The sequence below is a fragment of the Cololabis saira genome, chromosome 9 (genome assembly GCF_033807715.1).
Source record: "Cololabis saira isolate AMF1-May2022 chromosome 9, fColSai1.1, whole genome shotgun sequence".
Classification (NCBI taxonomy): Eukaryota; Metazoa; Chordata; class Actinopteri; order Beloniformes; family Belonidae; genus Cololabis; species Cololabis saira.
The window spans coordinates 47,896,791-47,921,001 of NC_084595.1; the positions used below are offsets into that span (position 1 = coordinate 47,896,791).

Here is a 24,211-nt window from a genome sequence, read left to right on the forward strand (position 1 = left end):
TAATAATAATAAGCTTTATTTGTATAGCACCTTTCCAAACACAGTTACAAGGTGCTTTTACAAAGCAGAATTAAAAGGCAGAATCCAATAAAATGACAAAAATATATATATATATATATATATATATATATATATATATATATATATATATATATATATATAATGTATAATTCAATATATACATTATATATATATATATATACACACATATATATATATATATATATATATATATATATATATATATATATATATATATATATATATATACATACATACATACATACATATATAAAATTGTGTAATATATAATTCAACATACATGTGTATGTATATACATTATACGCACGCACGCACGCACGCACGCACGCACGCACGCACGCACGCACGCACGCACGCACGCACGCACGCACGCACGCACGCACGCACGCACGCACGCACGCACGCACCAACCTGCTTGGGAGGTTCCAGAGTTTTCATCAGCATCTCCATGTAGGACGGCAGCACTTTGTGCTGGAGATGCAGCAACATGCGGAGGGCGTGTCTGTGGACATTTTCTTTGCTGAAAAACATTTAGAAGAAGTTACCAATAAATATGAATGAGATGCTAGACTGTTGGTTGGCATGTGGAAAACTGTCTTTTTCCTGGGTGTTTTGTCCAGAAGTAATAAAATACATGTGATAATATAATATTACCATGATGACATAAAATTAGATGTTTAAAATGTCAGTTTAGTTCATTAAATCAACTAACAATTTAGTACCATCTTTTTCAATTCAGACATTTTTAGTACTAATATGTCAACTTTAGGAAGATCCTTACCTGGAGAATGAAATAAGCAGGAATCCATCGAAGACGACGGTACAGAAGTCTTCTGATCCAAACTCGTCCGACAGCAGAGTGAGGTGTCCGGTCAGCAGGTGCAGGAAAATGTCACTAAAGGCCATGTCATTGTACGTCTCCACTGTGAGAGAATGGCAAACATACTATTAAACATCCTAAACATACCACCTTCAAATCCTCAAACTGTTCACACGTCTTTACACTAAAACTAAATCTTTCACTGTAAAGTCATCTCCACTTTTAACTGTCGTCACCAATTAACTGTCACGTAGACACTATAAATAGAAATATGCCTGATAGAATCTTAGACTGCGTTCATACTGCAGCTTCATTCCAATCTTATTGCCCATATGTGACTCTCATCAGATATTTTGATGACTGAACAACCCGGGCCACTTTCCCGTGATCTTCAACCGGGTACGTATCCAATCTGACGTGACCGCAGTACAACGGTCGGGGCGCATTTCACCCGACGCTGGCGTCACAGGAGAGGAGTGTTCTGTGTTGAAAGTCTAGAGGAGAGGTCCCGACAGATATCTTCAAAAGTCCTCAACATCCTGAAATTACGATTAAACTCTGTCAGTGGAGACCGTGAGGTCACGATCCCACCACTCCTGGCTCCGACTCCACAGCCACACGGATCTCTGCAGAGGAGCAGCCACTGCAGCAGCAGCCACCGCAGCAGCCACCGCAGCAGCCGCTGCAGCAGCAGCCACCGCAGCAGCCACCGCAGCAGCCGCTGCAGCAGCAGCCGCAGCAGCAGCCACTGCAGCAGCAGCCACTGCAGCAGCAGCCACCGCAGCAGCCACCGCAGCAGCCACCGCAGCAGCAGCCACTGCTGCGGTGGCTGCTGCGGTGGCTGCTGCTGCAGTGGCTGCTGCAGCCAGCAGCACGTTGGGTCCAACGTGCAAGTACTTCCAAACTGCTAGACAAACACGTATATCTTGATCCATATTTACTTCTGTAAAACGCTGTTCACTACGTGACATGCCGTTTTCCTCTGCGCGTGCGTGACACTTCAGGCCTCGTACCGTGCAGTCTTAAGTGTGATGAAGGTGGCATTAAAATGATAATGTGAACAACCACGCAAAAAAATGTATTAATTAATTAAAAAACAAATCGTATTTTGGTAGATAATTGGATTGGAGAATTAAGACATGCATTGTGAATGGAACCGTACATTGCTGAGCCTCCCCTTTTAAGTTGGCTTCATCATGGGTGAGTGTGTGTGTGTGTGTGTGTGTGTGTGTGTGTGTGTGTGTGTTGGAGACGTGGACACTCACCTAGAGCAGGCAGTAACCTCTGTAAGGCGTTCTTGTTCCGGAGTTTAGCGATGTGAAGGATGTAATAGAGACCCATCTCACAGGCCACTCTGTTGTCCTGCAGGAATCTGGGGGTAAGGCGGGGGGAGTAAAGGGGGGAGTAAAGGGGGGAGTAAAGGGGGAGTAAAGAGGGGAGTAAAGGGGGGAGTAAGGGGGGGTAAAGAGGGGAGTAAAGGGGGGAGTAAAGGGGGGAGTAAAGGGGGAGTAAAGAGGGGAGTAAAGGGGGGAGTAAAGGGGGGAGTAAAGGGGGGAGTAAAGGGGGAGTAAAGAGGGGAGTAAAGGGGGGAGTAAAGGGGGAGTAAAGAGGGGAGTAAAGGGGGGAGTAAAGGGGGGAGTAAAGGGGGAGTAAAGAGGGGAGTAAAGGGGGGAGTAAAGGGGGGAGTAAAGGGCGAGTAAAGGGGGGAGTAAAGGGGGAGTAAATGGGGGGGTAAAGGGGGGAGTAAAGGGGGAGTAAAGAGGGAGTAAAGAGGGGAGTAAAGGGGGGAGTAAAGGGGGGAGTAAAGGGGGGAGTAAAGGGCGAGTAAAGGGGGGAGTAAAGGGGGAGTAAAGAGGGGAGTAAAGGGGGGAGTAAAGGGGGGAGTAAAGGGGGGAGTAAAGGGCGAGTAAAGGGGGGAGTAAAGGGGGAGTAAAGGGGGGGTAAAGGGGGGAGTAAAGGGGGAGTAAAGAGGGAGTAAAGAGGGGAGTAAAGGGGGGAGTAAAGGGGGGAGTAAAGGGGGGAGTAAAGGGCGAGTAAAGGGGGGAGTAAAGGGGGAGTAAAGAGGGGAGTAAAGGGGGGAGTAAAGGGGGGAGTAAAGGGGGGAGTAAAGGGCGAGTAAAGGGGGGAGTAAAGGGGGAGTAAAGGGGGGGTAAAGGGGGGAGTAAAGGGGGAGTAAAGAGGGAGTAAAGAGGGGAGTAAAGGGGGGAGTAAAGGGGGGAGTAAAGGGGGAGTAAAGGGGGGAGTAAAGGGCGAGAAAAGGGGGGAGTAAAGGGGGGAGTAAAGGGGGAGTAAAGGGGGGAGTAAAGGGCGAGTAAAGGGGGGAGTAAAGGGGGAGTAAAGGGGGAGTAAAGGGCGAGTAAAGGGGGAGTAAAGGGGGAGTAAAGGGGGGAGTAAAGGGGGAGTAAAGGGGGAGTAAAGGGGGGAGTAAAGGGGGGAGTAAAGGGGGGAGTAAAGGGGGGAGTAAATGGGGGAGTAAAGGGGGGAGTAAAGGGGGGAGTAAAGGGCGAGTAAAGGGGGAGTAAAGGGGGGAGTAAAGGGGGGAGTAAAGGGCGAGTAAAGGGGGGAGTAAAGGGGGGAGTAAAGGGCGAGTAAAGGGGGGAGTAAAGGGCGAGTAAAGGGGGAGTAAAGGGGGGAGTAAAGGGGGAGTAAAGGGGGGAGTTAAGGGGGGAGTTAAGGGGGGAGTTAAGGGGGGAGTAAAGGGCGAGTAAAGGGGGGAGTAAAGGGGGGAGTAAAGGGGGGAGTAAAGGGGGGAGTAAAGGGGGGAGTAAAGGGCGAGTAAAGGGGGGAGTAAAGGGGCAGTAAAGGGGGGAGTAAAGGGGGGAGTAAAGGGGGGAGTAAAGGGCGAGTAAAGGGGGAGTAAAGGGGGGAGTAAAGGGGGAGTAAAGGGGGGAGTAAAGGGGGGAGTAAAGGGGGGAGTAAAGGGGGAGTAAAGGGGGGAGTAAAGGGGGGAGTAAAGGGGGGAGTAAAGGGGGGAGTAAAGGGCGAGTAAAGGGGGAGTAAAGGGGGGAGTAAAGGGGGGAGTTAAGGGGGGAGTAAAGGGCGAGTAAAGGGGGGAGTAAAGGGGGAGTAAAGGGGGAGTAAAGGGGGAGTAAAGGGGGGAGTAAAGGGGGGAGTTAGGCAAACTCCCTTATCTAGTGTGTTTCTCATTTATATCAGTCATCTCACAAATATACACATACATTCACTGCTCAAAACAAATGAAGAGAACACTTAAACAACGTAACTAAGTCAACCGCTGGCTTGCTCGAAGTGCCTAAGAGGATGGCAACTAAAAGACATGGCGAGGCAGCTTTCTGCTTCTACGGCCCGACAGCCTGGAATAAACTTCCAGTGCACCTTAGACAGGCATCCTCAGTTGACATATTTAAAGCACAGCTCAAGACCCACCTTTTTACTCTTGCTTTTAGTTGAATTTTAAAGGTTTGTTCTTACCTGTGTGTGACCCCATTTATGCTTACTGCCGTGCCTGTTTTACTCTTTTACTCTTTTTGCTCTTTGCTATTGCTTTTATTGCTGGTTTTATTCTGTTTGCTATATTGTTTTTTTCAGTGTTTTAAAGCTGCTTTGTTTTTATTTGCTTGCTTTGCTTATCTTCTCTTGACATGTAAAGCACTTTGAGTTGCATTGTATGACAGGAAAGGTGCTATATAAATAAAGTTTATTATTATTATTATTATTAATCACACTGTGAAGTCAAACTCTCCACTGAGGAAGCAACGCTGATCCATAATCAATGTCACATACTGTTGTGCAAATGGAATAGACAACAAGTGGACATTCTAGGCTCTTAGCAAGACATCCCCAGTAAAGGAAAGACATCCCCAGTAAAGGAAAGACATCCCCGGTAGCAGACACATGCACATGGTGGCCTGCAGCAGCTCCTGCAGGCCACCATGTGCATGTGTCTGCTCACACGCTCACAAACAGACATCTGCAGGTGGGGGTTGTGCTTACGGCCCAACACCTTGCAAGATGTTTGGCATCTGCCAAAGAACACCAAGATTGGAAACTTGGCCCCTGGCGCCCTGTGCCCTTCCCAGATGAAAGCAGGTTCACACTGAGCACGTGTGACAGACGTGACGTCTGCAGACGGCAGCGAGAAGGTTCTGCGTTTCTGTGCTTTTCGCGTTTAAGACTACCTGCTGAAGGCGTCGGGGAGACCTGCTGGGTACGACACCGAGCTCTTCTCTTCACTGGGCAGCTTCTGGTCCACCATGAAGGTGTGATCGTCCACAACCACCGACATCATGGCAGGAAGGAACCGGGTCACCACTTCCAAGTCCTAAGAACAGGCCAAAAGGAAAAAGAATGAAAAACAATCAATCCTGTACAAATATGTTGAACTGTGGCACTTTCTGTGTGAGAGTTACACCAACACCTGCTTCAAAAAGAAAATTAACCAATTCATCTACAAGCTGCAATTTAAAATTAACTACCGAGATCAATTTAGCCAATCACTGGCACATTTACAGGACTGGCCACCATAAGCTGTGTCCACTTTTGAAGGGAACATGTGTCAGGCAAGGGCTCTAGATCCCCTTAAACATAGCCAGAACTGGAGATGATTACTGCTTGGTGGAGCAAGAACAACCAAGAATGCAGTTATATACAATAATGTCCACTGGTCTGGGAATTGTGGGCATTCAGGTTGTTGACTTCAGACCAAAAAGGCATTTTCGTTTTATTACAAATCTCCTTGGTTTCAAATTTGGGAAATTCTTTCTTATAAATGTTCATGATTAGGTCGTCAACCCTAGGTACTGTGTACAATAAATGCCTTGTGGACCACATTTCAGTTTAAAAAAAATATCTGAATCAATTAATCAGATGACGACAGTGTCCCATTTAGGGATGCAAATTATCGATTATTTCATTAATTGACAGTTGATAACCTTATCGATCGATCATCGATTAGTTGATAAGCGGCGTTTTTCCCCCATCTGAGATACAAACATAATTTTTTTTGCTTATATAAAATACAAAGGACATTTTAATGTATTCCTTAATCAAATATTTATTTGATACAAAAGTAACAAAAAGACATTTTTGTACCACAAGGAATATAATATAAAGTGCACTTCAAGGCTATTAGTAGTAGCAGCAGCCATAATAGTGTCATTTGTGTCAAGCAAATTTTAAGTTCTAGTTACGTTTTAAGTTAGAGTTTTGGCAGTGTTCAAAATAAAATGATGAGACCTGCTGTATTGGAGCACATTTTCTTTTAGTTAAAACTGTAGCGGGGACGGATGTTTAGAGAAACCTATGTATGTACCGGGTGAAGGCTGATTTATGGTTACGCAGAGCCTACGCCGTAGGCTACGGCGGCGGCTCTGCGTCGATTTAAGGCGGAACCATAATTCAGGCTTTAGGGGAGCATATCGGAGAACAACCAGAAGAATATAGAGTGGATTAAAAATAAAAGTTAAGCACTGAGCTACATGTGTCTCCCGTCTGGGCCATTGCAGACTCATTGCCTGAGCATGATGTTACTAAAACCAAACATATCCGCCGTCTCTTTCTTCTAACTTTATGTGCGCGGCGCAGCGCGTTGTGTCGCATTGAATGTGGTCCGGGCGTAATACCAGCTGGTGAAATTAAACAAAAAAAATAAATAAATAAATAGATTAATTGTAATCGTTAATTTCAATCGGGTAATTTCATAACGGCAATTAATCGAAAATCGATTAATTTTTAACATCCCTAGTCCCATTTGGAGAACATTTCTCAAAGCTTGGTGTACTTACAAAGAATGTCAAACAAACTATCAGTTACAACACAACACACATACGAGAAAGCTGAACTCAGACATTTTAATGGCAAGTAAATTTTACAATTACTTTTCGATAACATTTCTGGTAGACGTTGGTCCAATTTAAAGGGGACCTATTATGAAATATAGTTTTCTCTTGCTTTAACACAGTGATTCTTAACCATAGGGCCGTGGCCCAACGTTGGGCCGCGAGCGCCACCTAGAGGGCCGCAAAAAGAATTCAGTTTTGTACGTGTGGGCCGCGGGGGCCACAGGACTGCATAACAACTCTCAACCAAATGAGGAGAAGAAGACACTCAGCTATCTGTACCTGTAATAGTAAGAGAAATGGTGTGTATTTACAGAAAAAATCCTTTATTTTGCACAGAGTAGGTTTAGATCCGCCAGGATCAGGGATCCTACGGCGTAGGCTCTGCGTCGATTTAACGCGGAACCATAATTCAGGCTTAAGAGGACGTAATTGAAGCCACCATGAGAAGTTAAGGGGGGGCGCATAAATTGCCCGTGATTGCCCGGCCGCGGCTCCGTGGCGGGACACCGGGGGTGGACGGGGAGACCTGGGGCTCGCTGCCGAGAAGGAGACGAGACTCGGGGGAGCTGTCCCGCAGAGGCGGGCCGGAAGGCCGGAGTAATCGCCCGGCTGAGCGGGAGCCGACGCGTCCTCGCGGGCGGGGAGGTCGGTGCCGCTCGGGCGGCGGCTCCGTCGTTACTGCTGAAGGATTGTACATGTAGATGCAGGGCTGACGTGTCTGCTGGACTGGACTGTTGGTCGGGCTTTCGCAAAAGCATCGGAAAGTGACTGGGCTGCAGCGCGGCCAGAGCTGCGGGCACTATGTAACTTTGAGGAGCATGGTAGGAACCCTGCCACACTAAAGAACTACACATTTTTACGGCTTTGACTGCTTTACGGCATACGTCACTTCCCCCTCCTTCCCGTTTAGTAGTCGAGACGAAAATGGGCGGAGCGGGGCGTGGAGCGCAGAGCTCAGCAGAAGCTGGTAACCCGTTGCTGTGTTGTGGCTGCAGCAGCTCCACATAACAGACGTGGGGAAAAGATCGCTAATGGTTTAACTTTTCACCGCTTTCCTGCTCGGAGTCAGAACCACGGAGGCCGACCAAGTATCTGATAACAGAGTAAAAGAGTAGAAGAGTTGTCGGCTCGGTTGGATCGCGGCTGTAACGACCAAACATAACGTTCCTCAGTAAACAAACAAACACACTCACAGACCGGGGTTGGATCATTCAAACGGGTTTTATTCCCCACTTCTCCAGCTAAATGCAGTTGCTGGCCAGCTCTCTGCGGTGCGATTAATTTTGTTGAGGAAAAAATATTAACTATTTGATTTGTAGCTGCGGAGGAAAAAAATTATCTCACGAGGAAAACTAAAATATTGCTCACGCCTCGGAGTCTCTTCAGCATAATATAGCAGTCAAAAAAAAAAGAAAAGAAAAGTAAGAGTAATACAAAACATGTACTGTATGTTGTACTATTACAGTATACTAATTTATTGAAACACATGGCGAGTCAAACATTTACCAAAGCAGCTGCCAAACACTCCTAAACAAGGTAGTAAGACGTGGGTTGTGCAGAACTGCGGCAGTAAATCCTTTCTAAAGAGTGGCGCTCCGACGAGGAGCTCCATTCTTTAGTAGGGATTTCATATGGATCCAGACCGTTAATAATCATTATTTTCTCCATATACCGCTCCCTGGCTTCCTTGTTTAAGGTATCCCGGTAAATTCCAGTTCCTTTCCAGCAGTTTAACATCTTTTTTTTTGCGTTCCGTCTGTTCACTTGGTGAAACAGAAAAGCGTCCCGTCTTCTCTCAAAACAAATGCACGCGACGGGACAGGAGTTTTCCGGCAGTACGCGCTGGTGCTCATGGGAAACGTAGTGTTCTTTCTGGTAAAGCACTACCGCTTTTGTCCAAAAGATTCCGCCAAACTCAGAAAAGCTGAAAGTTACATTGTGCTGCTTTAAATCCAGAAATGACACAAAACTGAGGGTGCTCCTTTTCCACACGGCGCCCGAATGGTCATCAAAATACGGTAATTAGCTTAACTGTATATACAGAGATGAGAAGCGTAACAGGTGGAAGGGAAGTTCAACCCTGAATGGACGTATTCATCCTGGTTCCCACTGGGACAAAACCAGTGTCTCATACGTAGGGGTGTAACAATATATCGTGCCACGAAATTTCGCGATACAAAAACGCCATGAAACGTGTCGTGGAGGTGACAAAGTGTATCGCGATATTGGATTATTAATATTAATCCATTGTGTTGACTAGTAACGCGCAGCTGACCGCGCGTGGCGACCGCGCCTCGACCCGTGGACCAAAATCTTACTCCGCTCAGAAGAAAGTAGTACCTTTTTGCGGTCCCGATCACGGGACTCTTGGGGGGTTTTGAGCTCTGAACTTTTAAGTCTTGTGTAGAGTTAAGCCTTACCTTATTAAATTAAACCTTTTTGGGGTTGTGAGTAGGATAAACACGGGGACAACTTCTGCTGAGTTCCAGTGTACTTTAATGTCCCTCAACAGTGTAGGATTTTAGAACATCAACACAGCACCTAGTGCCGTACTGTGGCGTATCACTCCGCCCAGTCTAAAACAGACTAATCACTACAGATAAACTGACTAGTGTCCAGTGGTGTAAAGTAACGAATTACAAGTACTTCGTTATTGTACTTAAGTAAGATTTTTGAGAATTTGTACTTTTATTGATACTTTCATTTTTCTGTACTTTTACTTTTACCTCGTTACATTTTCAAGGAAAAAATCGTACTTTTAATCCGCTATATTTAAAATTGGACACGTCGTTACTCGCTACAAATTAAAGAACAGCACAGCGGGGGCTGATTTATGGTTCCGCGTTACACCGGCGCAGAGCTACGGCGTAGGGTACGCGGCGACGCACACCCTACGCCGTAGCCTACGGCGTAAGTTGTGCGTCGATTTAACGCGGAATCATAAGGCGGACGGGAAGGAAGGGGGGCGCGTGAATATACCGAGAAGGAGCCGCAGCTCCCGGGAGAGTTGCGCCGCAGAGGCGGGCCGGACGGCCGGAGGAACCGCCGTCGCGTCGAGTACCGATGATGAGGACTGAAGCCTGAATTATGGTTCCGCGTTAAATCGACGCAGAGCCTCGCCGTAGGGTACGGGCCCTGCGTTGGTGTAACGCGGAACCATAAATCAGCCTTGAGCGGCAGCCGACGCGTGTCCATGTGCACCATTCTTTGATTCCACCCCTTCTAAGGTGGTTTTGGCATTTAAAAGTTCAAAAGTCTCATCCTTTATCAGCTGGGGTTTGCTTAATGCTGTCACTGCATACTGACAGGCTGTCACTGCTGGGGGTGGACCTGTCAGCGGGGCCAATGGGGTACAGCAGCAGTGATGAGCAAAGGGAGAAATTAAAATGGGGTAATGGAGACAAACACTAAAGGGGTCAGAATAATATCACCATTATTTAGAGTTGTAAGCAAATTCTTGCATTCTTCATTTCTTTGCAATCCTTTTGAAAATAATTTTGTACTTTGTACTTTGTACTTTTTACTTTTGTACTTAAGTACATTTTACACCATGTACTTTTGGTACTTTATTATATTTAAGTTGAGGTACTTTTATACTTTTACTTAAGTAATGTTCTTAATGGGTACTTTTTACTTTTACTTAAGTAATTTTCAAGCAGAAAATTTGTACTTTTACTTAAGTACAATATTTTTGTACTTTTTCCACCTCTGCTAGTGTCATTATAGTCCCTGATTTACATCAGAATATAAAGAATATATTTATAAAATAATGAACCCGGAATTACCAAAATAACCTTCTTAACAAAAATAAATCTCCTCTTACACTTATAAGGTGAGCATGAATCAATCTTTTTTTATGATGTAAAATTGTATGTAATTATTTACTTTCATTTATTTATTTAATTTTAGTTGTTACATTTCTGGAAAAGAAAAAAGTAAAATCATACATGAGAGAAACTATTCAGTTTGTGGCAAAATATTTGTACTTGTATGAAACTGAAGATGTATAATGCAAACCTGACATTTACTTTTAGTTCAGTTTGTGGAAAATGGTTGGCCTGGCTTTCTTTTTAAAACTTAAACAGTTATAAACCATTACAAACTGTAACAATAGGGCAAATGCACAGCATTATTTTGTATTTTGTGTCTTTCAAATAAAATACGTTTTTTTCCGGTCATATGTTCCTCATGCAAGGTTGTTAAAAAAATACTGCTATAATATCGTATCGTTATCGTGTGCTCAATATCGTGTATCGTACCGTATCGTGAGATTAGTGTATCGTTACACCCCATCTCATACGTTCAGAGACCGTGGCGTTCAAAGTACGAAAGTGAAACGCCACTGAAACAAAACACAAAGTTTTTCATCAAACATATTCACTCAAGTCTGAACTGAAGTCACAGAAAATAAACTGACCATCTTAAAACATGTTTGGGTCCACATACAGCTGTGAGGCAGCTTTCTCCACAATGAACATAATTAAAACTAAATATCATTCCAGTCTCATCAATGAGCACCTTTACATGCATATGAGAACCTGACACAATCCAGCCCAGATTTAAAGTCCTGGCACGAGAAATTAGAGCTCAGTTCTATCACTGAACGACAGAAAGTGGGGGCATAAGATTATAAGAAGGGAAGAAAGAAAAAATGCAAAACTGTTAAATTGTTAAGATGTGTTTATATTCATTTATTATAAAAATGTGTTGAGACAATTAAAAAAAGAAAAGGGGAAATTCAAACTGCTGGTAGAAAAATAAAATAAGCTTTTGAGCTTTTGAAAAATAAAATGTATTTTTTTTTAATTGCAGTCCTTCTTTAACCTTATAAGAGAAAAAAAACATGTGTAATTCAAGTTACACATGTTAAGTGGCAAATATTTTCAAACTATGAGGCTACTTGAATATACACACACACACACATATATATATATATATATATATATATATATATATATATATATATATATATATACATACATACACACACATATACATATATACATATATACATACATATATATATATATATATATATATATATATTATGATGTTCTGGACCTTCGCTTGAGTACATTTTCTCTAAATGGACCTCTTAAAAGGAACCCTGGCTATTAAGACATGTAGTCCCTAATTAGCCACAATTGTTCTCTTATACTAAAATATGTTGTTAGAAACACATCAAATAATCTAATTGCTTTAAAAATCTACAATGTTTATCACATATTTTGACCTGCGGGAGGCGCCATGTTTTACCTGCGCAATGCATTCTGGGGGCGATGACGTAGAGCGGTGGCTCTGGGAAGATAAGCCGCGTTAGTTTAACTGGGACAGGTATCCAAAACATAGATGAGCAGCACTCTCCCGGCCGTGGAGGCTGACGAGGGAACCCATAAGACGTCTCGGTTCAGGCAAACTGGATCAAAGTTCTGTGATGCACGGGAGATCTGCAAAAATGATCAATGTCGTGCGCATCTTACCAGTGCATTAGGCTCCTGCGTAGACGGCGTAGGCTACGCCGTAGCTTGCGTAGCCTACACCGTAGACGGCGTAGCCGGGGCTTTAGAGCCTGCAGCGCACCGCCATCCACGCTCCGCTCTCGAGAGCCGGTGGGCAATATGCACGTTTGGGTGGGCATAGCCCACCCCTGCCCCCCCCCCCTAAAACCGGCCTCGGGGCTGGGTCCTCCGTTTGATGACAGACCAGAGGCTGAGGGGACTGGCCCGGGACTTTGACGAAACGGGAGGCGCAGACTTCGCTTCAAATAGGCAAGAACATCTTTATTTAATTTAATGACGCCAGATCTGGCTGGGGTTTTTATTGTATCATCGGCTATCTGCTAGTTGAAACGTGTGGTCGGTTAGTCTATCTGAGTTTTATGGTGTTTTTATAGTTCATGCTGTATGGTGCGGCACTTTTAAAAACATTTTTTTTTACTTTTTTGTAGGTGCGCCGTCACCTTAATGTTTAGCTGTGTTTTCATCTTTGTTTCTGGTGCGCCGTCACCTGTTTAGCTGTGTTTTCATCTGTTTCTGGGTGTCAAAACAGTGGACGGGGGTTAGCAGGAGCCACCGTCTGACTAGTGACGCCAGAATGTAAACAACAATGGCGACCTACGAGTTAAATTTTATTTTCAAATTTTATAAAAACGAAGACATCAAAAAGGTTTTTTTTATATCACATTGTTATAATTGATACCAACATTTATCTTTTAAGACCTACATGTCTTAATAGCCAGGGTTCCTTTTAAAGTTTTAGTTGAATACCCCTGCTATACAGTGTTAATATTTAATGGGCCCCGGGCCACTCTGTACTGAAAAAATTGGGCCTCAAGGTCAGAAAGGTTAAGAACCCCTGTTTTAACATATATAAAGTGGTCTCCCCTCAGCCTGCCAACACAGAGAAGGAGGAAAGCAACCAAATAGAGACAACATCTGTTGTATTAGACGCTATATAAATAAATAAAATTGAATTGAATTCAAATTCTGCAGTGTCTGTACAGCCGCCCGGATGAGCCGTCCAGTGTCATGTGACTTCTACGAAATGTTCAGATTCTGCTCCCGTCGTGACGTCACGACAGGAGCAGATTTCCATAGGTCGGCCTCCGCTGCTGAAACCACACCCACAACTAACTCCACCGGCCGGAGCTCCACCATTGTTCAGAAGCGGTGGCTGTTTGAACAATGAGGGACAGTTTTTGCATCGACATTTACCCTCTTAAAAGGATCAGTACCAACAGTACGGACCCGGCAACTACACACAAGTCAGCGGTAAGTGACGTTAATTTTTTATGTTATTTATATTTGTTTACAAGTATGATCTTTGCATGGGCTAAGTATTTAGCTTAGCTCCGGTGTTACTCCGTGTTACGGAGTTCTATTAGTACCGTAATACATTTTTTTTCTGTTCATGGTTTCAGATCTTCCAAGCACCTGAAGCTGTTCAGACACCTTCAGAAGACGCATGGTCCTTCCTTGAGCCAGCAATAGTGCATACATGTTATTTATATACAACTTGTGTTTTATTTTTTTTAACAATAAAGTTGTGAACATTCAGTGTTGTGATTTCTTTACAGTCAACATGATTCATTTGTCTTGTAACATAAGAAATGAAATGATGAGGAATCGGAGTAAATAACTGTGGTGTACTTGTTTAGAATTCAATTAAATCTTCCTGTGTGAATTAGTGTGAAGACGAGGTGACCCGTTCCCTCTTCAGGGAACTACAGGCTGATTTATGGTTCCGCGTTTCACCAACGCAGAGCCTACGGCGTAGGGTACGCGTCGATTTAACGCAGAACCGTAATTCAGGCTTAAGATCCGTTTACACCGTGTAACTGCATGCGAGCGTCCGACTATCGCGTCGAGCTGCGTGACATCGGACGCTCTCTGTCCACAATGAAACCGTTAAACTCTCTCTGTCCACACTGAAACTGTTAAACTCTCTCTGTCCACACTGAAACCGTTAAACTCTCTCTGTCCACACTGAAACTGTTAAACTCTCTCTGTCCACACTGAAACCGTTAAACTCTCTCTGTCCACACTGAAAGCGTTAAACTCTCTCTGTCCACACTGAAAGCGTTAAACTCTCTCTGTCCACACTGAAACCATTAAAGGTATTGTGACATGAAAAACACATTTTTCTTGATTTTTTGTGTTTTGTTGGGTGTCTACACCCAAAAAACAACAAACTTTTAACATTCAGTGTATCGTGTGCTTTCTGGGATTTTCCACATAACTATGCAAAAACGGCGCATGTGGTTTGGTGGCCTCCTCTCCTCTCCAGCACACCATAAAGGCTGATTTATGGTTCCGCGTTACACCGACGCAGAGCCTACGGCGTAGGGTTACGTGGCGACGCGCACCGTACGCTGAACCCTACGGCGTAGGCTCTGCGTCGATTTAACGCGGAACCATAAATCAGGCTTAACACGGAGCTGTTTAGAGCCTCTTTTGTTCTCATCACCGGGAGGAAAACTGCTAAGAAGACCCGCGGCCACTGACTGGACTTAAGATAAGGGGACACTGCTGCTTGCATGCCTTTATTTTTATGATTGTTTGCTGTGGTTCGCGCTGCTGCTTTTCCGTGCATGCTTTGCCTGTCGCTCCCGGCTTAACTCTCCGACGCCGCTTTGAGCGTATGGCTGGGTTGGAGGAGGTTTGGAGGAGGTGCGGCGCAATGATTGACAGGAAAGGGGGAAAAAGAAGCGTTTTTCACGGTGCAAAAAAACACTGTCATAAAAAGCCAGGAATGGAGTACTAGAGTGAAGTTTTTCTTGTTACACTCTTTTAGACACATTTGAGGGATGTTGGCCAAGACTTTTAATAGTGTTAAAAGCATGTTAAAAATGATGTCACAATACCTTTAAACTCTCTCTGTCCACACTGAAACCGTTAAACTCTCTCTGTCCACACTGAAAGCGTTAAATTCTCTCTGTCCACACTGAAACCGTTAAACTCGCGGCCAGTTAGGACAGTCCAATACAAAAAAAATAAAGCAATGGAATTGATTTTGTCGCTGACGCTTGTATCGCATGGGACACGCTTTAATAGTGTCCCATGCTGCTCTTCAGCCCAGACAGGCTTTGTGTCCTCCCCTGCTACACGTCATTCAGGCAGCCAATCAGCACAGAGCCTCATTATCATAGCCCCGCCCCTCAGAATTCCTCATAGATAAGGAGGTTAGAAGTGGTAAAAATAAAGACATGGCCCAGAGGCTGAATTTCTAATTTATGTAGAAAAAACAATCAAAAGCTTGTTTTTAAGACATTCAAGGCCTGTTTAAAATAGACATTAAATGCCATAATAGGTCTCCTTTAAATGGCTCATCTGATAGTTATGTGGGAGATGTAGTGGGCCCTATAGGCTTCCACAGGGCATTTTCAATTCATGTGTGTTATTTGCATGAACTGGATTTGTTACTGCCATATCAAAAACAGAAAAAACAATAATAATAACAATAAAGTTTGATGAACAGAGACGGACATCATAATATGTACGCACCAAACGAGGCTCTTTGAAGACCTGGCTGTCAATCATATCCCATGCTCCTTGACCCAGGGACAGCATCCTCAGCAGAAGCATCAGGTCTGGACTGTCCTGTTCACAAACACACACAACCGTCTGACCATCTGGAAAATATAAATAACACTGTGACTACCGAGTGATGGCAAGACAATGGCAATTTTCCACTTGGTGAATTTACAAATGAGTTTCCACAGTCAAAAGGAAATCCTGATGAATCGTGCTTGAGTTTGGGCACGCACCCGTGATTTCAGCCGTTAGCTGTGAGGTGGCAATCAAAGCAAATGTGAATCAGTTTTTTCTTGGTCAAATAAAAATCACACATGTTTAACAGGATGGTAATAAGTGTAAACTTTTATTAGGGATCAAAACAACAAAAATGAAAGCAGTTAAAAGGGAACGTGTGTGCAGCAGAATGGCCAGTCGGCAACCAGCACACTTCAGAACACATTTTTATTCTAATCCTCTGACAAATCTCAAAAATATCATTGCAATTAGGTGAGAGGGGATTGTCCCTACCAGGTCCTCTTGATTGTGTGATTGTGTGTGTGTGTGTGTGTGTGTGTGTGTGTGTGTGTGTGTACAGAAAGTGTTTGATGAAGAACTGCTTCTACATATCTGACATCGGTCATTGCGATCTTAAAGCGGGACCAATCGACTCCCAAATATCGGGGTTACTACCATCAAAAGACCCTTTCTGTACACTCACAAAGTTAAAAAACACCTTGGCTCATCCGTTGAGCCGTGCCTTCCCGCAGCTCTCATTAGTGAAGACTTTATGAGCTTCTTTAACAGTAAAAGCATGAGAATTAGAGAAGAAAATCAACCAACCAAGTCAGTTGTGGGCGTTTCTTCAGCTTTAGCGACTTCCCTAGACCTGACCTGACTCTAGACCAGGGGGGGGGGGCAAACTTTTGGACTCACGGGCCACAATGGGTTCTAAAATTTGACAGAGGGGCCAGGAGCAACAACAGCTAGATTCCTAAACACTAACTATAGGCTTTACTAAACAGAAAGGTTTTAAGTTTAGTTTTAAAGGTGGAGGTGGTGTCAGTCTCCTTAACCCAGATTGGAAGTTGATTCCATAGTACCGTATTTTCGCGACCATAAGGCGCACATTTTTTATTTTTTTTTTTTTTTTAAATGTCCTGGGCGCCTTTTGAAACGGTGCGCCGTGTCTATTACCTGAATTACGGTAATGTGAGGCCATGAGAACGGTAAAGGGAGAAGGGGGCGGGTGAAGCCCCCGTGAGTTGCGACGTGAATGAGACTCCACTGAGCTGTTTAATGCGGAAACAGATGATGAAAACTTTTAAGGATTTGCTTGATGTGTAAAGTGAAATAAAATACAATCAAACTAAGTTTTGCTCCGCTCTATTGTGTGTGTGTGTGTGTTCTGCAGCGCGCGTGTGTTTTGCATGTCGGAACCGAGGAAGCACCTGCCGTGGGTTTGCGGGTCCGATCGCCGCATCCCCGCTGCAGATCCGGCTGAAATGCCGGTGCTCTTTCCTCGGGAGCCCCTACTACAAGTCCATGTGGGTTCATCCGGTCCCGGCCGGTCGGAACCGGTGACTTTCCCCGGTTAAAGCCGCGGTGATGGGCGCTGCTGCAGCAGACTTCCTGGTTCCCAAAGCGGTCCGATCGACCTGGTTCCCGGCCGCTTTGGGAGCAGAGATTTCTGGGGTACGTCTTAGGTTGGATCAGCTTCACCCTCCGAAATTTGCAGCCAAATCTGTCGGATACAAACCCGGTACCGGATCCCGACATGCGCGGGTGTTTTTCGCGGCGCGACACACACTTACTGGTTTATGTGGCGCTTGCCTGGCGCAGCTGATGGACAGAAACTGTATGGTGATTTTTAAAAGAAAAACTTTGCATAAGACGTTTCCAGCCGGAGTCATTATAAGGGCGAATGAAAAGGGGGGGCTGGATGAAGGGATGATGATCAAGTGGCCGAGACAGGTCTGGAAATTCGGACTGGCGCAGCTGAATTAGGGGAGCTCCTGTCGCATACAACCCGGTACCGGCTCCCCGACAGCGCGTGTGTGTGAGCGGGTCCAGCGCGAGGCTCCCGGGACGCGGGACCGCCGCGGGACCAGCGCGGGGGGGGGGGGGGGCGGACCGGGACCCGGGACCCGGTCCAGCGCGAGGGAGCAGACGGGGAGCGGGACCCGGGACCGCCGCGGTCGGGATCCGCAGCACAACGGGGTATGAAAAGTGTATTTAGTCTTGTGCCACGCTGATGGACAGAAACTGCCGCCGATGGTGATTTTTAAAAGAAAAGCGTTCCCTAAAGAGACTTTTCCAGCCAGAGTGAAATGAAAAGGGCTGGATGGATGAGGAGATGATCAGTGGCTGAGACAGGTTTATGTGCAGCAACCCGGTGGTTTTTTTTTAATTCTTTAATGCAGAAACAGAATATGAACCTTTGAAGGGTTTGATTGATGTGAAAAGTGAAATAAAATATCAAACTAAGTTTTGCTTCCGCTGTATTTTTAGCGCGTGTGTGTTTTGCAGCGCGTGTGTGTGCAGCTCCGTCTACGGCGCCTTTTGGGTCGGTGCGCCGTATGTGTGTTTTAAAACCAAAAATGACACACAAAACTGAGGGTGCGCCTTTCCACACAGTGCGCCATATGGTCGCGAAAATACGGTAATGCCTGATAGCAGAACGCCCGCCCTCCAAATCTACATTTAGATACTCTAGGAACTACGAGTAAACGTGCACTCCGAGAACGGAGACCTCTGCCAGGAACATAAGGCACTATCAGGTCTTGCAAATATTGTGGAGCTAAGCCGTTTTGGGCTTTATACGCAAGTAATAAAATTTTTAAATTTTAAATTGGATTCTGAATTTTACGGGTAGCCAATGGAGCGACTCTAAGGCCCAGTCCCAATCCCCCCTAGCCCTACTTTTCAGCCCTACCCCTTAATTTTGCGCGTTCCCGTGAGGGTAGTGGTGTCCCAATTCCTCTTTGCATGTAGGGCTAGTGGACATAACGAGGGCTAGTGTGTATGAATCTACCCCTTAAAAGCTAGGGATTTCAGATGCTGACTTCGCGACCGAGGGCCTGAGAAAATTTCCCAGAATGCTTTACGTCATCATTTGCAGACTGAATGAAAAAAAAAACAAAACATGGCTGACATTTCTTTATTTTTTTAGTGAATAAAATCAATATTTTGAGTTTGTTTATGCATAAAAAAATGTGTTTTGATTACATTTCTAGCGAGAGATATATATTTTACTTTCATAATATTCACTCAGTGAATGTACATAATCACTCGTTTGCCTGTTGTTGCGAAGATCTCGCCAGAATAAAGGCTGATTTATGGTTCCGCGTTACACCAACGCAGAGCCTATGGCGTAGGTTACGTGGCTGCGTACCCTACGCCGTAGGCTCTTTCGTCGATTTAACGCGGAACCATAAATCAGCTCCCGAGTCGGCAGGCTGTTCTCATCCCGAAAACATCGGAGCAAATTTCTTAACAGGCGTTATTTGGATAAACTGAGCCCAGGTTGGGGATCTTAACGGTTACTTTTACACCTGAAAAAATATTAAAACTTAATAAAGTGGCATATTAACAGCGCTACAGCGGAAATTAAAACAGCTTCTAGCTCTGGGCTTCCTGGTATGGTGTGACGTATGTACAAACGTAACTACGCAGTCGCTTACGTACCCGAACGTAAACCACGCAGTGACGTAGCAAGTGGTGTCCCAATCCCTAGGGAAGATTACAAGGGCCCCTGTTTCCTAGGTCAACCTAGTTCCTATTGTGTTCTTACTGTACGGGGCCGTACGTGGCCCGGGGGGGCCGTACGTGGCCCGGGGGGGCCACCAACGGGGAGCGAGCGTAGCGTGATCATTTATCCCGGCGCGCCCCCGCGCCCGGGGAGGTTGGCTGCCGCTCGGTCGGCGGGCGGGCTCCGTCGTTTACTGCTGAAGCATTGTAGATGTGTGGGCTGACATGTCTGCTGGGCTGGACTGTTCAGGCTTTCGAAAAAGCATTGGAAAGTGACTCTGCTGCAGCGCGGCCAGAGAGCAGCGGGCTCTGCCCGTCGCAGCTGATCAGTTCTCCCGGTCTCAGCTGATCAGGCTCGGATGAAACCCGACACGCTGAGGTCTGACAACTGATTAATGTAATAACTTAAATAAAGTACAATCAAACTAAGTTTTGTTCCCGCTCTTTTTTTAAATATGCACACTTGTATGCTTGTGTGTGTGTGTTGTAAGGCGGCGCTCCATGTGTGTAGACGGCGCCTTTCCACACGGCGCGCTGTGTGTATGTTTTAAATACAGAAATGTGCCCCGGGCCACTCTGTACTGAAAAAATTGGGCCCCAAGGTCAGAAAGGTTAAGAACCCCTGCTATAGACCTCCCTGAGCTGTCCTCACTCGTCAATAGAGCTAAGTCAACCACATCTATGTTAGACCCCATCCCGACTCCACTATAGTGTTTTTCTCTTATTGGCACGACAATACTGGACCAGATCAACTTATCACTAAACTTAAGATGTGTACCACAGGTTTTCAAAGTTGCAGTAATTAAACCTTTCCCTATCTGAAGCCTTGTTATCCTGTGATTCACGAAGAAAACTGGTTGTAGTTGTGTCCATAGATATAAGTAATCTTATCAAAGCTTTTGCCATGTCATCTTGTGTGTGGTTAGTATTTTTCCCGCACCTCTACCTTATATTTAAGTTATGAGACAGCACACCGTTGTCAAGTATTTCATTTCAAAAGTCTTTACACATTCTCTACTGATACGGGTCGGGACTGAAGGCAGACCAGTCCAGTAACGATAGCTATGGCTCTATTCCTCTTTTTTCGGCCATGTTTTTGTTATATGTGACCAATATAGTTGTACATTGACCACGGTTATATGATGTTTTTTTAATTCGGAATTAATTATTCCGAATTAAATAATTCCGAATTAAACTATTTTCCTTAGAGTTTACATGGAAATAGTAATTCTGAATTGAGGTTTACATGGAAAACACGTTTGATGGTCTTTCTCCAATTCCTCTACAGGTCTGGGGGTTGGGAAGGTTCTGATTGGATAGGGGGGGGACCGGAAGTTAAACTACCGGAAGAAAAACTAACTTAGCCGCTACAACTTTGAAAAGCTCACAATTGTTTCCATCTGTTCTTTTAATGATTTCTATTTATTAAATAAATGGTCTCTGCTCTTAACCAGCGTTTACTGCTGCTGCATCTTGAAACTTTGTTTGGAAAACCAGCCCAGTGCGGAATATAAGCGTCATGGAGACAGACGGGCGAGGGAACCAGCAGAAAGAAAGACCGGAATTAATTTAAAGAGGAATGAGTGGATACATGATTGTGGAATTATTCTATTTTGATTTAAAATCGGAATAAACCAGCCACTTACTTCGGAATTAAGTTTAAGTTTAATTTAGTCGGAATGGCCATTTTCATTCGGAATTAGGTGTTTACATGGTAATTTTTACTAATTTTAAATCGGATTTAATTTTAATTCTGAATTCAAGAGGAATTAAACTTCCCATGTAAACGCACTGAAGATCTTGCTGAAAAATGCCTGAACTTTCTTGTAATAGATATGACATGAAAACAGCATATGTTACTCCAAAATCTCTGCAAACCACAAAATATTATGTGCACATAGGCGTGTATTCTCATGCAAGCTTACTCGAGGTAGTGCGTCTTGACTCAGCAGCTCCTGCAAGTTCCTCATTATACTCAGGACTATGGTGTTACAGGCAAATGGGTCACAGAGGATCATGGACAGGTCCCTGTCATGCACACAAACCACAACAATTAAGTCACATCATAAAAGACAATCCATTCGGTTGATAAACTTAAACCACTTGCTAATCCATTACCCAAGGACTTGTTCCTGTCCTTTTTTCACACCGTCCAGGAAACCTTGCAGTTCCCTCGCTCTCTTGCCATCCACAAACTTCTCACGGATGCAGGCGTCTAAACACCAAGTGAACTTTCAAAGCACAAGCAAGAAACACAAAAAGATTGACAAACATATACAGTATGTAACAGATCTAAATGCACATATTCCAGATGCGGGGCTGTTGAGCCAGCAGCAGCGTGTGAGCTCACCTTATGGCAGGGATCCACCGTGCAGATCTCACTGATGTCCAGATCGTGCAGAGACATCAGCAGCTCTGCTCTCAGTGTGCAATAGTGGACATTTCGTGTTCGGAGGAAGAGCGTTCGCAAGAACTGCAGAACCATGTCATAGAGCTTCACATTTTTTCCTATCATCTGGGTCAGCTTTAAAACCACCTATAATATACAAATAACAGAAACGGTAAGACAAAAACATGTCATCCTGGAATATTTCAGTGTGATTTAGACCTTTCTGCTAAATTCTTTATATTCCTATTTTTTCCCCCCTGCACATACCTCAAATGATAAAACCAAAGAATCAGACCTATAATACAAATTTTATGATATACAATACGATATATGATGCAATATGTGGACCTCTGTAAGCTTGCAGAAGTAGTGGCAGTGCCTTTTGCAGATTAAATTGAGGGGAAAAAAACATTTAGCACTGCCATGAACTATTATTCAAATTAATCAACAAAATTGACTTATCACTAGTGATGCACCGAATGTTCGGTAACTGAAATTGTTCGGCCGAAAATAGCAAAAAAACACTTCCGGTGTTCTGTGGAATAAGTGGGGAAAAAAACAAACAATTAATAACAGCGTGTTTAGATGAAGCAATCAAACAGCGAACGGCCTGGAGTGAGGGGCGTGTGGCGTTAAATGCAGCAAACATGTCAGATAAGAATAATAATAAAGCTGCAAGCAGCGATGAACGGGCCCTCGCGCGTGCAATTTTACCCAATAAAGGTCAAGCTCAAAATTAAGTGATGACACCACCCATGACTCTTTATGTCAAACCATTCAAAAAATGGCAGAAAATAGGAACTATGAAATATCGACCAATCAGCAGAAGGGGCAGGGCTAATTCAGGCCAATGAAGGTCAAGTACTCAATACCGAGTCCGATGACACCACCCACGAGTCTTTACGTCAAACCATTCAAAAGTTATGGCAGAGAAAATTATTCTAGGGGGCGCTGTTGAGCCATTAGGCCACGCCCATTCATGCAAACCATGAAATATCAAATTTATCGCCAGGCCTGGCTTGCATGCCAAATTTGGTGACTTTTGGGGAACTATCAAATATGGACCAATCAGATGAAGGGGGGGCGCGCATTTTGGCGTCTAGCGTCGCCACGGTAACACTTTTGAAAGAGAAAAGTAATGCGCGTAGTCACAGGATGGAGACGCACAATTTGATGTATAACACACCTGGGTGCACATTACGGTTCGACCGTATTAACTGCTGAAGGAATGGCATAAATTGCGCCAAAATTACGCGATTAATTCAAAATGTTCAAAATGGCCGACTTCCTGATCTGTTTCGGCCATGGCGCCAAGAGACATTTTTGCGACATGATACAGGTGTGTACCGAGTTTCGTGCATGTACGTCAAACCGTATGGTGGGGCTTGAGGCACAAAGTTTTCTAGGGGGCGCTGTTGAGCAATTTTGCCACGCCCATTAATGCAAACTATTAAATATCAAATTTATCGCCAGGCCTGACTTGCGTGACTATTGGGGCACGTTTAGGGGGAAAAAAGGCCCTCCTTTGGTCAATTCAATTCAATTCAATTTTATTTATATAGCGTCTAATACAACAGAGTTGTCTCTAGACGCTTTACAGAGACCCATACCCAGAACATGACCCCCGAGCAGTTATTACATAAACAATGGCAGGTAAAAACTCCCCTGGTCAGAAGAAAGAATGAAAGAATGAAAAAAAAAAAAAAGAATTCCTACAGATACAATAGGGCCTTTGCATTGTCAGTGCTCGGGCCCTAATAATTAGGTAGACTACTTGTATGGGAAAGGGATTGATTTTCTTTTTCTTTATTCTGTTTTATCCACTTCTTTTACAATGCACTTTAATGCATTAAAAGGCTTTTTTTTTTGTTTTAAGGCTTATGTTACAATTTTTCAGCAGTCAGTTATAGGCTAATTGTTAGCTTAAAGATGGCCCAAAAAATGATTTTGCTAATTTATTTATTTTAAGTTATTGCGCCTTGTTAGTATAATGTCTGCTGGAATATTTAAAAAATGCTGGGAAATTAAAAAATGTTCAGTTGTTCGTGTTCAAAAAATATTTCTACCTTGTAATTTTGTAAAATATGTTTTTCTTTGAAAAGCATGCTTAAAGCACATTTATTTGATTTATGCAATGGTGAAAAAATTGGCAAAATAAATGAAAAAGCGCGAAGAACCATTGTTCGGTATGTTATTCGGCCAAGTGTTTATTATTATTTTCAGTTTCGGTGCATCACCACTTATCACCCATCCTACTCCAAACTAGGGCTGGGGATCGATTCAAATATCAAGAATCGATTCGATTCCGATTCTTAAGATTCAGAATCGATTATCACGATCCGATTCGATTCGATCCGATATTGATTTGGGTTACTGTTAATAAAACAGTTTTTTCAGC

At 44.1% G+C, this 24,211-nt stretch overlaps 1 protein-coding gene across 3 annotated transcripts in view; it reads right to left on the reverse strand.

Annotated features, from left to right (window-relative positions):
- nelfb (negative elongation factor complex member B) overlaps positions 1-24,211 on the reverse strand; it is a 44,038-nt gene that overhangs the window by 8,296 nt on the left and 11,531 nt on the right. For all 3 annotated transcript variants that reach the window (XM_061730203.1, XM_061730204.1, XM_061730205.1), the window contains exons 5-12: positions 21,775-21,960; positions 21,543-21,655; positions 21,350-21,452; positions 15,666-15,761; positions 5,002-5,144; positions 2,128-2,234; positions 824-965; positions 454-562 (exon numbers count right to left, since the gene is read on the reverse strand). In XM_061730203.1, coding sequence (XP_061586187.1) covers positions 454-562; positions 824-965; positions 2,128-2,234; positions 5,002-5,144; positions 15,666-15,761; positions 21,350-21,452; positions 21,543-21,655; positions 21,775-21,960 — 999 coding nt within the window. The remainder of the gene's footprint in view (positions 1-453; positions 563-823; positions 966-2,127; positions 2,235-5,001; positions 5,145-15,665; positions 15,762-21,349; positions 21,453-21,542; positions 21,656-21,774; positions 21,961-24,211) is intronic.